General features: G+C 47.9%; 1 protein-coding gene across 1 annotated transcript; it reads right to left on the bottom strand.

Moving 5' to 3' along the window:
* Positions 1-504: 504 nt before the first annotated feature.
* Positions 505-2,027, bottom strand: LOC123063173 (NAC domain-containing protein 83). The gene is made up of 2 exons (XM_044486906.1): positions 1,338-2,027; positions 505-1,254 (listed from the first exon to the last, which is right to left on the bottom strand). Exons 1-2 carry the CDS (start codon positions 1,555-1,557, stop codon positions 782-784), a joined length of 693 nt encoding a protein of 230 aa, XP_044342841.1. The 5' UTR covers positions 1,558-2,027; the 3' UTR covers positions 505-781.
* Positions 2,028-15,982: the final 13,955 nt, after the last annotated feature.

The following is a 15,982-nucleotide window of genomic DNA, read 5'->3' as shown; positions in this document are numbered from 1 at the left end:
CCCTCTTATTCGGCTTCGATATGATTCGAAGCTAAGTGAGATGAGACGGAACGGGATGCTCGGGGTCGATGCGGCTGAAGCGGCAATGGCCGGAAGCAAAATTGTTCGTTCGTTCGACCGGCGGGATTCCTATTCCTCTTGCCAATAACGGGGGCCCCTTTTGATGGCTGGAAATATTCCTGTCGCCCGGCGGGGGCCCGGCGTCGGGAGGAAGAAGAAAGGCATCTCCGGACTGGGTCTGAGTGGATTCGAGTATCCAATCCGATCCAATCAGTCGATCGATCGTTGGATCAGTACTCAGTGGCGCCATCATCACCACGCACGCACACGCACAGCCGTAGCTTATCACAAAATTCGTGAATCCGTCCGCTTTCTGCCTCCATGAACTGAGCTCCGACGCCTTTCTGCCCTGCTTTCTCTGCACCACCTCTGTTTTCTACTGTAGCTGTTTGCAGTCGCTACCTAGTTCATTCTTTACTTGTCGATTTGTACAAGAAGCTGAAATTCACGAGCAAAAGAACTCCAATTTAACGTTGGAACATGAACTCTTTGATTCACAGTGAGCTCTCAGTCTCAGCTCACTCGTCAAACATGGTGAGGTGTTTGATTGCTTGAGCTCGGTTTGCTGATTGCTTGAGCTCGGTTTGTTTCTCCTGATAAGTTGGGGCTGATGATTACTACTGCTGCTACTACGGACTAGTACCACATTAGCAGATCCACGAATTAAAGGGGCACTCATTAGAAAATTACAGGGACCATGATTGAGGTCAGGTCAGCTGCTCTAATCCTCTCGCCGCGCCAGGTTAGAGGCGGTCTCATCATCGTCCTCCTCCATGCCCGACTCGGTCACGCAGGAGGACGCCGGGGACGGTGACGCCGGTGTCATGTCGGCGTCGGCGTCCCCCCTACGCCGCCCCGCTGTGCCGTGGCGCGCTGGCGTGGCCTTCTTGAACACGCGGCAGACCACCCAGTCCTTGGCGGCGTGGAGGCTCTTGGGTGTGGCGTAGGCGGCGAGGCCGGCGGGGAGCAGGCGGTACTCGTGCATGGCCCAGCCGGTGCGCGCGCCGCCTGGGCGGCAGAAGACGAGCGTCCGCTTGGCGCCGATAGGCCGGCCGCAGCGTGGCGCCACGACCAGCCGCTCCTTCCCGGAGGCCCTCCACACGCCGCTGCCGCCCGCCCTGCCCGCGCCGCCGCCCTTCCGCCAGCACCCCGTCGCCGGCAGGTGGAAGAAGTAGCGCTCGCCGTCGGCCTCGCCTGCACGCACATGGCAAACAGTCAGCGCAATGCGGCAGCGGCAGCTCCGTTGGTCAGTGATACGGCGAGTAAGTGGAGCGTACCTGGCAGGTCCGATGGGTGGAGGCGCGCGAGGTCGGCGACGGGGATGATGTCGGCGGGGAGGGGGCAGGAGAGGGCCTTGCGGCGCAGGTAGTGCAGCAGCAGCTCCTCGTCGGTGGGCCGGAACCGGAACCCGACGGGCAGCCCGCCCTGGCCGGCCGGCGCCCGGCACCCGCCGACGCCCGCGGCCTCCTCCGCCCGCCTCTCCGCCGGCAGCGCCATAGACGCACACACAAAGCACAACCCAACCCAACCCAACTAAGCAAGCAAGCAAGATTACTTCCTCTCTCTCTCTCTGTCTAGGATGGGCCGTGTGCTCGCTGTAGGCTGGCTCACATGCAAGTCAGACTCAACTCACACACTCGCTCGCCCCTCCATGGAGGACGGATCAGAGGTAGAAGAGAGAGAGAGAGAGTGGTTGAGCTCGTGCGGGTGCGGGATGATAGCTAGCGGGAAAGGGGGAGGCGGTTGGCGGTTATATAGTGGCAGGCGGCCGGTGTCGTGAAACACACTCAACCGCCATCGGCGAGCTCGGCTTTCCTTTCTTCTTGCCCTGCCCTTTCCATCAAGCGAAGGGAACAGAGAAAGGGAAAGCGGGAGCGGGCGTCCCGTGCAGCCCTTAATCACCCTCCAACCGGTGAGCTCCGGGCTTAAGCAAGCACGCAGGGACCCTCCCTCCCTCTGCACCTGTCTCCGGGAGGGGAGAGGGGAAGGAGAACAAGGCATCGAAAGGCCATCTTTTTCGTGCGCGCCCGATTCTCTCTTTCTCTTTTCTTTTCTCTTCTCTATGCCGCCCTGCCGTCGAAACGAAATTCCTTCCCATCTCCTCCCTTCTTTTCCATTTTTCTGTTGTGCTGGAGGAGGGAGGGGGAAGGAGAAGCTTCCACGTTACAGCAACGCGCTGCAACGGGGAATCGACGGCCACCTACCTTGGATTCCGGCGTTCAATTTAAGAGCTTACTTTTTTTACTACGGAGAAGGAATCGGAGCGCTGACACCTCGCGTGCCCGTGCGGCAGCGCCCAAAAGAGACGGATGGGCTGCGCCACAAGCAGCCTTCCAGCTTAATTACCTCGCCAGTTCACCCTCCGGGCTGAAACGTTTGGTGATGAGTGCGCCGCGGCAACGGCGGCCCGCTTTTGGGGTGGACTTCACAGCAGCTTTCGGAGTCAAATGCATGCATGGCCGTCCGTTGCCGTTGCCACTTGCACCTCCGCCCCCGCCTCCGGCTCCGGCTTTGGCTTTGCTGCGGCATCCGAGGGGAGGGAGGTCCCCGGCCGGGCGGTTGCACGGGTGAAGTGGACGGGGCGGGGCCATGCATGCACGCACGCTGCCGCGCACGGCCATCGGGCATTGCGCGTGGCCGGCATCAGCACCGCGCGCTGCAACATTGTGCTGCTGCCTTCGTCCATGGGTGCGTGCGTCCGTCCGTGCCCGGCTGTCTGGCACTGGCCAGCCAGGTGCCCAGGTCAGGCTCAGTAGTACCTACGTCGTCGTCGCCTGCGCTTTCCCGTCACGTGAACCGCACCGCCCGGCTCCCGTCCCGTCCTCGCTGCCGTCCCGGCACCGGCGCTGTTCCGTCGGGACTCCGGCGACGGGCGATGGACCGGTACATGGACTGGTCTCTACTCAACCACGTGAGCAGTGGCGTTTCCTTTCGGACGTACCGATCGACACCCTTTTCCGCATGCGGTTGGGCTTGTCGATGCATGCGCGGTGGCGTATGCCCATCCGCGGTAGCGCGGACGTCCGGCGCGACGGCCCGGTTGGGTTGGCCACCGGCGCCAGCGACGATGCCTTCACTGTTGTGCTGACTGGGAGAGAACGCACCGAGCACCTGTGTCTCGGACGCTCCTCTCGGGTTCGATTCAGGGACTGGTTCAGGAGCGGGACGTGTCAACAAGAAAAAACACGGATAACTTTTGTTCTCGACTGTTTCCTTGCTCTCCACCACGTACGTGTTCCTGCCTTCGTTTCTGATATACAACCCATGGAATTAGGTGGACAACACGAAACCAAATACGTGAGGTGTAGCCGTCGCCTCATGTAGCCGACCTCCTCTGCTAATATTACATTTTCTCTGCCTTCCGCCGGTCCGCCGCATCTTCGGTGGCCTTAGGGCCGAGTAGGCGCGATGGATCCTGACTGGCCAGGATGGAAGGGCTTCATCTTTTAGGTGTTACTTTAAGTTTTTGTTAGGGTTTGTATCCTATTCAGCAAGATGAGACGGTGCTGCTCTCTGCAGATGTAATAAGGTTCTTTCCGTCTAGCCCCTATTTCGATGGTGCGTCTAGCACCGACTATGGGTGTGTGGAAATGGGTTTCCGGCGGATCTATTTTCGGTGGTTCCGCTTGGATCTGTTCATTATTTGTCTATGTCTGTGTGGATCGTTAGATCCTTCTGATTTATGCTACTCTTCATTGTCGACGGGTGCTGTTTTCGTGCCCTGTTCCTATGAAGACTTGGCACGACGACTTCCCGATTGTCTACTACAACAAGTTTTGTCCGGCTCCGACGAGCGACGGGCGATGACGGCGGTGCGCCTTCGGCTCGCTCTAGTTGTTGTAGCCGTCGCTAGATGGTCTATAAATCTAGGAAAAAAGTCCATTTTACTACCCTGAACAAAATTGGTGGTTTACATTACCCCTTGATCTTTTTTCGGTTCCCTTACCCCCCCTAAACAATCCCATACCAGACAAAAAAAAACCTGGGTGGTTTTTCTGGACTTTGCAGTAGACGTGGTGCTGGTCAATGGTGGTTTTGACTTGTGGGTGGGTCCCACTTGTCAGTTTTTTTTAAACAAAGAAATATAAAAGAAGTACTATACCTCGGCCTTACCTCTTGTAAATTTTGGCCCAGCCCAACCCAGCGAGGGGCAGGGTCGTCTTCAACCGCTGGCGCAGCTCGTTGAAAGCACGTTGCCAGGGGTAGCCGTTTGCATCTACGCGGCCAACATCCACTCCTCGTCAGCAAACCTTGTCGACGAGGGTCTCCTTGCCCTAGAAAGCTCAAATGCCGACTCAATCGATCGACGATGCCCAAAATCGACTGAATCGAGCTCGTCTTCCTCACTTCCGACCATCAGTCGCCGTCGACGATCTGTTGCCTCTCGAGTCTCCCCGACCTTTGTGGCCTTGCCGTGAGCTCCATGCGGTGCTGCCAATCTTCCAGACACGTCGTTGATGAGCGCCTCTTCGTCCAACCCCCTCCCCACGATGCCTCACTCCGGCGACCGCGGGCGAGGTCCATGCCCTCGCCATGGGCCCTCACCAGCCCATTCTACCGCTTTGGCATGCTCACGGTGAGCGCCTAATGCCGGTGCACCCCTCTCCCCTCTTCCATGTGCCTTGTAGTGCCCTGCCACCTAGCTTCGAACGGCTCCGCCGCTGGCCTCGGCCATGCCTGAGGGTCTGACCGTTCCCGCTCGCGCAACCACCTCCGTTCTACGCGGAGCGAGCCCAGGAGCACGCAGGATGAATCCACCGGCCATTTGGTCGCCGGGATAGAGCTCCCACGCCTTCTGCTGTGACGTATGCTCGTCGGTGGCCTTAACACCGATGGTTAGATTAGGATTAGTGTTAGGTTATGTTAGTCTTGGGTCACTGACCACAACCCCCATCTAATTAACTCTTGTGTTTAACCACCAAGCCAATGACGTGTGGCCCTCCGGCCGGTTTGACTAGTCAGTGTTGGCTGGGCTGACCTTTTTAACAGGTGGGCCCCTCTCTCACTGGTCAAATACCGCTTTGACCTTGGGTAAAATCATCCAGGGTCTGATTTTGTCCGGTATGAGATTGTTTAGGGGGTGAGAGGAGCAGAAAACAAGATCAGGGGGTTATGTGAACCACCAACTTTATTTAGGGTAGTAAAATAGACTTTTTTCTAAATCTAAGTATAATTTTTATTATTTCCGGTGTTCATTGTACTATAATGATTGAAGATGAATAGATCAAAAAATTTCTCACGAAAATCCATGAAGTTACAAAGTTAGTAGTATCGACTGCAGGCAGCCATTATTTTTCCTTCGGAGAATTGGCCTCAACAATCCTTTGCAGTACTCTTGTCTTTACTGGGCCAATGACAAAAAATGGATGGCCTAGCAACCCCCAAAAACAAAAAACACGAAGAAAAGAAAAAACTAATAATGGGAGAAGCCGGATTCAAGCTCATTATTCTGGGAGAAGCCGGATTCGAGCTCCGCACGCTAATAGTGCTATTTGACCCTACTTTCAGCACAACATTAACAGATATATACCCAGTCTGAATTACTTCAAAATTCTTAACAAATTTGAAAACAGCCACAAATTTGAAAAAAGTTGACAGGTTTGAGAGCTTCGTTGATAATAAAAATGTTCACGGAATTGAAAAAAGTTCATAAAATTTGAAAAAATATTCCTGAAATTTCAAAAGGTTCACGAGCTACAAGTTCATGCATTTGAAAAATATTCACCAATTTGAAAAACAAATTACGACTGGGAAAAGTTCACGAATTTGAAAACTATTCACATAAAATAGAAAGTTAAAAATGAGAATAAAAAGACAAAGGAAAGGAAAACCGAGAGAAAAAAGAAAATGAAGAAGAAGAAAACCAGAGAAAAACTGAACAGGAAACCGATTGAAAAAAAAACTAGGAAAAACGTATACAAAACTAAATTATATGGGCCGGCCCTTTAGTGTTGTGCGCCCGGCATGAAGACATGCTAGCCGGCACTTAAGGCCCGGAATAGGGTCCCGCTTTTTTTTAGTGTCTATATCTGTGGTCGATTCTCCAAAAGAGAAAAAACAACAAAAATGTATGTTTTCTTTCAGGAATCGTCCTAGCCATCCTTTTCGTTAGACAACAAAGCAGCAACAACAAAAGCGCACAAACATGCAAGCGGCCGAGCTGGAACCAATAAACACACACACACACAATTTTGCACACCCTTTGTGTTCGGTTATGTCATTATGATTGATAAAACAAAGTTATTGTTGCAAAATTGAAATGTGTAGAGGACATTGGACATTGTTTCTCTTTTTTTAGACATATTATGAAGATATGGAAGAAGGCTCTGCAAGATGTGGCTGAAGAGCAAACAGGAAAACTTGTATGTATGTTGGCGGAAAATGTCTATTTTAAACCCTGAACTCATAGAGGTTTGACGAAACGAACCATCAAATCGAAATCCCGGTCGATTGCACCGTGAACTATGCAATCTCAATCTATATTGAACCCTGGCATCGTTTGTCAAATGAGGATTGTCGGCGTGTCAAAGGATGGCCGGGATTGATGCCATGTTGTTGGTCGACGGAAGTTACCACCAGGGACAGCACATCTGTTGTGTTCACTTGCTGCCTTTTTTTTCTTCTTTCTTTTCTTTTTTTCCTTCTCTTTCTTTTTATTTTTTGTTTTTCATTTTTTTATTAAATTCTCGACCATCTTAGTAGGAAATAGAAAACGAAAATGAAAGAACGCCGTGAACCATATTTTGAAAATGTAAAAAAGGTCACGGATTTTTTTATGGATTTAGAAAAGGTTCAAATTTTTTTGAAAAGAAGTTCACCGATTTTCAAAAGAAAAGTTCATGTATTTTGGAAAAAATTGTAAAACTGAAATGAGTTCGTAGATATGAAAAAAGTTCACGGATTCGCAAAAGTGCACGGGTCCTGTAAAAGATTCAAGAATTGAAAAAAATAACTGAAAAGAGTATCACACGTTAGATTAAAAGGGGAAAACAATCTATAAGGAGCTTCCACGAATAAAAAGAAAGAAAGAAATTGGAGCAAATTATTCACAAGAGGCAAGGTGACGTACTTGGTGGATTGTTAGTGCTTTCAATTATAATGTTCTCATTTTCCAAAAACTATTCATAGATCAAAAGATGTTCACAGATTCAAAAGATGGTCGTGTATTAAAAAATTCTCATGGATTTCAAAATATGTTCGTATTTTCTAATTTTGTTTGGAATTTCGAAAATTGTTTTTGTTTTAAAAAATTGTTCACAGATTAAAAACATGTTTGGGATATCAGAATTTGTTCAAGATTTCAAAAAATGTGTGGAGTAAACAAAATTGGAATTCCAAAAATATTTTCATTTTCAGAACAATATTAGGCATTTAGTTGTTTTCCTAAATTTTTGAGAAACGTTCAAAATTTTGTAAAGATTGTTTTGGATGTGCCACTTCTGTGGGATTTAAAATTTGTGCTTCCTTTATAGAACCAATAGACATTATCTCTAGTGGCTAGTCGCACACGTTTTCATGAATTAAAAGTCGCGAGTTCGATTCCTGACTGCGCCAATAGGTGCTCCCTTTTTAGCAGTGTAACAAGTAAAAAAGAAGATATTTTTTAGCAGACAAAAAAATACAAATGGGCTGGCCCAGCGCAGCGGAAGGGTTTTTGCCGCTCCTTGGCCCACCAGCCAGATGAATCCCTGCAACGTTAGTGTTTTTATGCCTCGAACGATGCCAGGGTTGGATTTAGACCGGGATTGCATAGTTCAGGATGCAATCGACCAGGATTTCGACTTGGAGGTCCGTTCCGCCGAACCTGTATGAGTTTAGGGTTTCAAATCGACGTTTTCCTATGTCGGCGGGCTTCCTTTATGCAAAACTGAAACTTTTGTCAAAAATATTTGTTTAGGAGGACCACCTTGTCTTCAAATGATCAAATCCTAGATCTGCCACTACTGCTTTGTCGCATGTGCCTTCTTCGTCATCGGTGGCTTCCCTTTCAAACCACCCAAATCTTCTTCCTCGCTGGCAGATGCAGTCCCCATTTGTCCTCTCTGCGTGGAGCTTTTCTCCTCGTATGTGGCCACCTCGCCTTCTCCTCTCTGCTTGGATCTTCTTCCTTTCTAGCGCCCGTTGAGGTTGCCTCCTCGAGCATGTACCCGTCGGGAGGAGAGCTAAGCAGCGGCATGGTTGCTGATGGCTGGCTCCTGATTCCGCCACCGTATCCTCACTGTATTTGGTCATATCCCGATTTGCATCTCTTTTGTTATTCAGAGAAAATCGGATACTGTGAGGTCCGTGTATCCATGCGTATCCCTATTGCACTTGCACTAGATTGGCAATAGGATAGATTGTGTCGTATCTTTGCTTTGTAGCTCTACATAGCCGGTGATTATTTCGCACTTAGACGCTAATTGGTTCCATATGAGTACAACGTTTTTATTTGGGCTGGCCCATCTAATCATCTTTCGGTTTTGGAAACCTCCTGGTCCAGTTTTTTTTTTCTTCTTTTGTGTTTCTACGAAGGTTTTACCCGCTTTTTTCTTTTTGTTCCTTTTGTTCATTATTCAAATTTGTGATTTTTAAACATTTTGTTTTTATATTCATGAAGAATTTTTTCAAATATAATAATTAACTTTTAGTTCGTGAATAATTACAAATATAATATATTTTTAAAATTAATGAACAATTTTAAAATTTGAAAAAGTTTTAAAAAAATCCTGATCATTTTTAAAATTCATGAAAATTATTCAAGGTCATGAATTGTTTAAAATCCACAAAAAATTGGCTAAATTATTTTAATTTCAAATTTGCAAATATTTTTTCCAAATCCATGAACAGTTCCGAATTTCACAAATTTTTCTTGTAAAAGTGGCATTACCAGGTTTTCTTAGACAACAAAGCAGCAACAATAAAAGTGTAAGACCATCCGAGGGCGCTTCCTATTAGGCACTTCAGGCGTCCGTTAGGCCACTTTGCTAACGGGCTCCTGAAGAGCACCGAGGTTGGCCAGCCATTTTTTTAATCCAGAAAAAGAAACTCGCTCCTGCTACAACCCGGACCTGTCATGCAACGTGCTACATTGCTTCCTTTTCATCCTTTGTTCTGTCTTCTTTTTTTCTTTTTTTGTCTGTTCCTTTTTTCAAAATGCGTGATTTTTTGTTGAAAATTAATGAAATTTTCATTCAAAATTGATGAACCTTTTCGAAATTTGATGATTTGTTTTAAAAAAAGCGATGAACTTTTGTTTTCGAATTCAATGATTTTTTAAAATCAATAAACTTTTTTCACAATTGGATGAACTCTTTTTAAAAATTAATAATTTTTTTCAAAATCAATGAATTTTGTCAAATTTGATGAACTTTTAAAAATTCATGAAACTTTTTCAATTTTGATGTAGTTTTCTTAAGTTGTGAACTTTTAAAAAAATTGTACATTTTTTAATTCATGTTTATTTTCTAAAAATCTGAAGTCAACAATTGACCGGTCAACCGTCCCTAGTCAGCAGCGAACTAACCAGACCGAGCTAGTAGGGAGGAGCTAGGAGCGTGCGTTTTATAGCCGGGCCCAAGAATTGGCTCCATGGACGAGGGAACCCCTAGTTCGCACTTAAAGCGCTGACTAGGGGAAATCCCTATTCGCCGCTCGCTGCGGTAAACTGTTGGGCTGCCGCACAGGGCAGCGATGCGAGCGAAAATATGGGCCGGCCCATTTCAAGATTTACACAGGTGCGGTCAACCAGTTTTAGGAACCTTCTAGAAGATTCCCTAAACCGGGTTTTTTCTGTGTTCTTTCATTTTCGGTTTTTTTGGCTTTTAATTATATTTTATTTTTCGTTTTTTGTTTTTCCATTTTCTCTTTTCTGTTTCTTCTATTTTCTTTTTCTTTCCTTTCCTTTTCCTTTCTCTTTTTTGAAGTTTATTTCCTTCACAAAACTATACACAAATTTCAAAAAAGTTTGCATTTTTTCAAAATTTTGTTTAAAGTTTAAATACTATGCCTGTTTTCATTTTTTGTTTGTAAATTTATAAAATATTAGAATTTGCTGCTATGCCAGGTGGCGGCAAGGGCGGCCACGATGTGCTTCATCTCCGGCGACAGACTGTCCCACAGTGCTTTCCCGCTAGCGGTCATGGCAGTTGCAGTGCAAGGGAGGAGGATGTGGAGGGGCTGGTGTTGTGGTGTGGAATTAGCCGGGTGTGGACGCCTTTATATAGAGAATTCCGGTGAGGCCAGGCGTCCGGGTGCGTCAATGTGCGGCGCCGGAGTGGGTTTCTCGGCCGGGGAGCTTGCTTAAGGGGCTACAGACGGATGGACAACGGCATTGAACGGGCGCGGTAGATATGTGTCCCTTCCCGTCCAGTCGCGCATCTTCGGCGTTGAACAGGTGCGGCCACCGGAGACGTGTCGTGGTGGCGCCCTCGGCTGGCGCGCCGCTTCAATGACGGAGGCGGTGAGAGGTCACGTCCTCTCTAAGCCGTCTTCAATGTTGAGCGCCGCGCTCTACAGCGACATGAATGCGGGCAGTTAGCGCCGGGCGGGAGCGCACGGGGGAGGTGGGAGGTGTTTTTGGTGGGCCAGGAAGATCAGAAAACGGGCTTGGTATCGGTCTGAACTCCCGCAACCCGCATACATATCAAACTCTTTTTTAACAAACCAGATGAAACTCATGCAAACACAGCCAGATTTTGTACAAACATGACGGATTTCATACAAACACGGCAAATTTAAATATATTTAGAACATTTAGAACAAAAAAATACCCACCCCTAAACCTATACTACGGTGGCGGCGGCCGGCGTCCAAGCCTGTGTCGTCCTCCTTCCGCCGTCTCCATGAACACCGGCGCTAAGACCAATGAAGTGAAGGTGCGGTCTCCGGTGAGGAAGAGTAGAGCACGGGAGAGTGACTGACCCACATGGGTCATCAGGCCCCATCACCTCCCGTGGCCTACTCATCCTCGGGGGAGTCCGTGCCTTGTCGGTAGCCGGTGGACGTGAGGTCCATGAGGGAAATGGTGGCACCTCGCATTCGTCGTCCCACTGGGTCGGCTAATGGTTCATTGGCGGCGCGTAGGAGGTGCAACTGGCGTTGTTCTCCTCCGTGATTGCGTGTAGCTGCGCCTCCGCAGATGCCGCTTCCTGCCAAGCGACGACTTGAGCGCGGACGACATTGTAGATGACACGCTGCTCCGCGACGAGATTTGGGTTCACCGCGCCCATGGCCGCCACAGCCTCCTCACTCTCACGCTCGCCGTAGATCTGGCCCTCCACCGGTGCTACTCAAGAAGAAACAGGTTGCACCGTTGTTCTTCCTGCGCTGATGCAGGCTGCACCTCCGCCATGGCAGCATTGAACTGTGCATGCGCCTATTCCATGGTGAAACCGGCTTGCACAGGAGGCGCGGGAGCCGCGGCGGAGTCGTCGAAGCCCCTCTCCATCATGGTGTCGTCTTCATCGTCAGAGACCTCAGGCGAGCTGGCCGGCCTCGATCCGCCTAGCACGGCGGCTATGCCAGGTGGCGGCAAGGGCGGCCACGACGTGCTTCATCTCCGGCAACAGACTGTCCCACAATGCTTCCCCGCTAGCGGTCATGGCAGATGTAGTGCAAGGGAGGAGCATGTGGAGGGGCTGGTGTTGTGGTGTCACTACTGGAAAACAGGTTATTAATGGCGCACCTATTTTGGCTACTAATGGCGTACATTAGGTGCGCCATTACTAGCACGCCATTAGTAAGTTTTAGTAATGGCGCATATTTGGTGCGCCATTACTATCCCAGACAATAATGGCGCACCTAATAGTGCGCCATTACTAACCCTTAGGTGCCCCACTAGTAATAAAGCCAAGTGTGCCACTAGTAACCTTAGAGGTGCCCCCACTAGTAATAAAGCCAAGTGCGCCACTAGTAACCTTAGAGGTGCGTCACTAGCTAAAAAGCTAGGTGCGCCACCAATAAAGGCTGAAATGCGCCACTAATAGTATATTTGGAAAACAAAAAAATACAAATTTACAAAAAAAAACAACCTATAAGGAAAAATAATTTAAAAACAATAAATGAAATAGAACCATAATTTTTATTATAGCAAGAATATTACCATGTCTTTACAAGTATCCAATAAAAAGAAAATTGCACAGAAATAAAACAAAATCCTATAACTAATCTTCTACTCCCTCCGTCCAATAATACCTCTCGCAAGGGGAGGAAATTTGAACTGAAGTGCATTTTACATTACAACCCGTCATATTTCAATTCAAAATCAATCGAGTCCATGTCCGATCGGCAGCAGCGCCTCGTCCTGGCATCGAGGAGAGCCAGAACTCATCTCTTCGGTAGCTCGTCACCACCCTCCCGGCAGCCTCCGACATCACGTACCCACCCTCCCGGCGTTGATCAACTGCTTTGAGATAGCAGATTCCTCCTCTGTGTCTGCTCCTGCAATTAACACTTTGAATGCAATTAACAATTTGAATGTTAACATGGGGCAAAGACAAGATGGATCACTATATAACAATGGAGTACATGCACAATTAGATGTTCAAGCTGTTTAATGTCACTCCCATCATCACAATTTCATCTAAGGAAATGGAGTAGAATAGATTTAATTGGATGTTTGAATGATATGGTTACTTACAAGTGTTAGGGCTATTACGGTCAGTTAAGTAATTGCACCAGATTAAAGAGGAGCCAAAGAATTTACAAGTGGTCTAGTGCATATGCAAGTGCAAGTTACTCAGTTAAAATTCAGTACTCCATTGCCCAAAATAATTCAGTTAAAATTTTGTTAAAAGATCACTGAATTAACCAAGTACTCCAGGTCAGGTCCAGTTACTCAATGCATAATTTCTAAACCTATCATCAATGGAAGGTCACCAATTTTAATTGAGCAGTAACTAATTGAGCAAACACACTGAGCTTATGCATAACACATTAGCTGCAGAAAGTACTCACCTTGCGGTGATTATTTCACAGGGATAAACCTCCAAATATAAATTTTGAATCAAGGAACTGCTGCAATTGACATGAGAAGATCAACAATATATGCTCACCTCCAGGAACAAAGTCAGCTCCACATATATGCTAGCTCCATGGTAAATATGCCACAATATCACACCTTGTGAAAAGAGCATCTTATTAAACAGTCGGTCATAAACATTCTAATTTCTTAACATAATTACAGTAAGTTACTTACTTGCGGTATACACAGGGGATAATTATCATATTAATTATCTTGTTTGAGGTAAATTAATTGCTAAAGTTAACATAAAAATGTAAATTAGATGAACTGTAAACTGTTCAAGGAAACAGAAAGTGCAAACCGCATAACAAACAAAAATAGCAAGATTAGCCTCTTGTTTACCATTAAGTTTGGACTTTGGACAAAACATGTTTTGATTGATCATATAGTAGATTTACGGGGCATCTCGCTGAAGGACGGGTCCTTGGCAATCTGCTCCACCATCTCCTTGATGCTCGGGTCCTGCGCACACGCCACAACAAAATCCACGATTCAAGTTAATTGTCACACAAATTCCCATGAAATCGAAACAAATTCACAGGAAATTCGAGCTTGTATAAATAAATCTTCCCAAGAACTCAACTTTGACAATGGAGAGAATAGAGCAGAGTATTTCTAGTTTTGCAGAAACTGTAAAATGCTTCAGTAGAGCTTGGTTACATTGAGCAAGTTCGAATATGTTAAAATGGACGCGAATATCTTTAGTGAAACCCAACCAAATTAACAACCGATTCAAACCTGTAGTATATGTAAAATCCTCCAAGAACTCACGTTTGAAAATGAACAGAACAAAACAGAGTATGAAACTGTAAACGCTTCATTCAGAGAATTCAGTATAAGCTCTTGGTTACATTCAGCAAGTTCATCATGGTGGAGAAGTTGAAGGGGCTGGCCGGAGCAGCCGCCCTGCGCGCGGGCTGCCGCCTCTGCTCCTCCGCTGCAAGTTACAGTCATACACATTAAACTGATATTAAGTTATATTACCTCTCAATGAGTGTAACTATGAACTACTGAACCCCATTTAGATCAGTAATGCATTTTATTTCTATCGTCTACCTACCATAGTTGGAAATTAACCAATCATAACAATATCTATATGACATGGCTAAAAAAATTGACGATCCCAAAAAATGCTCGAGAAACTCTGAGCGTACTCATTGACAGGGAGCAAAGTATTACATCATATACCTGTATATCCTGGAGACTCTGAAATGATAGAAAATGGGATGATTATGGCAACTCTAATACACTAGAAACAGGCACACCGCCCGTCAATTACTGGATAGGGATCCATGCAGGCCATCCTCGCCGAATCTGGATCTCGGAAGGTCACCTGTTCGCATGTCCGCACAAAATTAAGACAAATTAACATCGTTGAAACACATTCCCCCAATTTTCCTTCCCCAAAACGAAATTGCTTCTGCATTCACTTCAAATAGTTCTGCAATTCGTGATGAAACACCTAAATTTTAGTCCAATTTAGAGGCCTAAAAATTCCCAAGCAGCCGAAAAATGTTTTTACATGGATGACTCCCCATGCCTCATGAAAAAATTCCCTGTTACCGCCCCAAAGCAATCAGCTCCGCGAGCTTGCTCTATTATTAGCACCGCAAAACTCCCAAATTCACAAGCCTTGCAAGCCGATCACCGCCGTTGGAGGTCACAAACCACCCCAACTGAACCCCAGACCCCTGATCCCCACAAACCTCTGGCCAAAATATCACAAAACTCTAGCTTGAAAATCAAACCCTCCCCATGATCCCCACCCCAGAAGAACACACAACAGGAAAGAAGAAACAGAGGAGGAGGAAGGAAGCGTGCTCACGAATCCGTATCCCTTGGACCTCCCGGTGGCGCGGTCGGTGATGACGACGGCCTCGAGGATGTCCCTGTGGCTGGTGGCGGAGGGGGTGGCACCTGTGAAGCTCGTGGGGTGGATCTGGCCGGTTCCCGGCGAGTGGAGACGGCGGCGGCTCCACCACTCCCAGATCCAGCGCCGACGCTGCCTTCCGATCCGTCGCCGCCGAGCTCGGGCTCCTTGGCTGCGACTGCCGCGAGGAGGCGCGAAGGGGGCCGAAGAGAAAGGAGGGCAAGGGCCGCCGCGCAGGAAGAGGAGGGAGCACTGGGAGGCGGCATGGATCGGGGCCAGGGCGAGGCCGAGAGACGTGTGTGTGTGTGTGCGTGGGGTGAGGGAGAAGAGGATAGGATTCCGTGCGAGAGAGAGGAGAGAGATGGTGGACGGTTGGACTGCGGCACTTACCTGCAAAACCACAATGGCGCACCGCATGGAAAAATGCGCCATTAGTATCAAAAATAGCAATGGCGCATTAGGGAAAAGTGCGCCATTACTATGTCCAGAAGTGGGTCAAAGCTTGGTCAAACATAGTAATGGCGCACTTTTTACTAGGTGCGCCATTACTATTTTAGATACTAATGGTGCACTATGTATAGGTGCGCCATTACTATATAGTAGTGGCGCACCGCATGTATAATGCGCCATTAGTGTATATATTATCAATAGCCTGTTTTCTAGTAGTGTGTGGAGTTAGCCGGGTGTGGCCGCCTTTATATAAAGAATTCCGGTGAGGCCAGGCGTCCGGGTGCGTCAATGCGCAGCGCCGGAGTGGGTTTCTCGGCCGGGGAGCTTGCTTAAGGGGCTGCAGACGGATGGACAACGACATTGAACGGGCGCGGTAGATATGTGTCCCTTCCCGTCCAGTCACACATCTCCGACGTTGAACAGGTGCGGACACCGGAGACGTGTCGTGGTGGCGCCCTCGGCTGGCGCGTCGCTTTAATGGCGGAGGCTGTGAGGGGTCACGTCCTCTCTAAGCCATCTTCAGTGTTGAGCTTCGCGCTCTACAGCGGCATGAATGCGGAAAGCTAGCGCTAGGCGGGAGCGCACGGGGAGGTGTTTTT

The sequence above is a fragment of the Triticum aestivum genome, chromosome 3A, assembly GCF_018294505.1.
Source record: "Triticum aestivum cultivar Chinese Spring chromosome 3A, IWGSC CS RefSeq v2.1, whole genome shotgun sequence".
In the NCBI taxonomy this organism is placed as follows: Eukaryota; Viridiplantae; Streptophyta; class Magnoliopsida; order Poales; family Poaceae; genus Triticum; species Triticum aestivum.
This window is presented reverse-complemented; position numbering and strand designations above follow the sequence as displayed.

What these genes read in the sequence shown, in the direction of transcription:
- LOC123063173 (XM_044486906.1), bottom strand. Translation starts at nt 1,557, where the DNA reads ATGGCGCTGCCGGCGGAGAGGCGGGCGGAGGAGGCCGCGGGCGTCGGC. An exon ending in CCACCCATCGGACCTGCCAG is followed by an intron (nt 1,255 to 1,337) that starts GTACGCTCCACT and finishes ATGTGCGTGCAG; the next exon opens with GCGAGGCCGACGGCGAGCGC.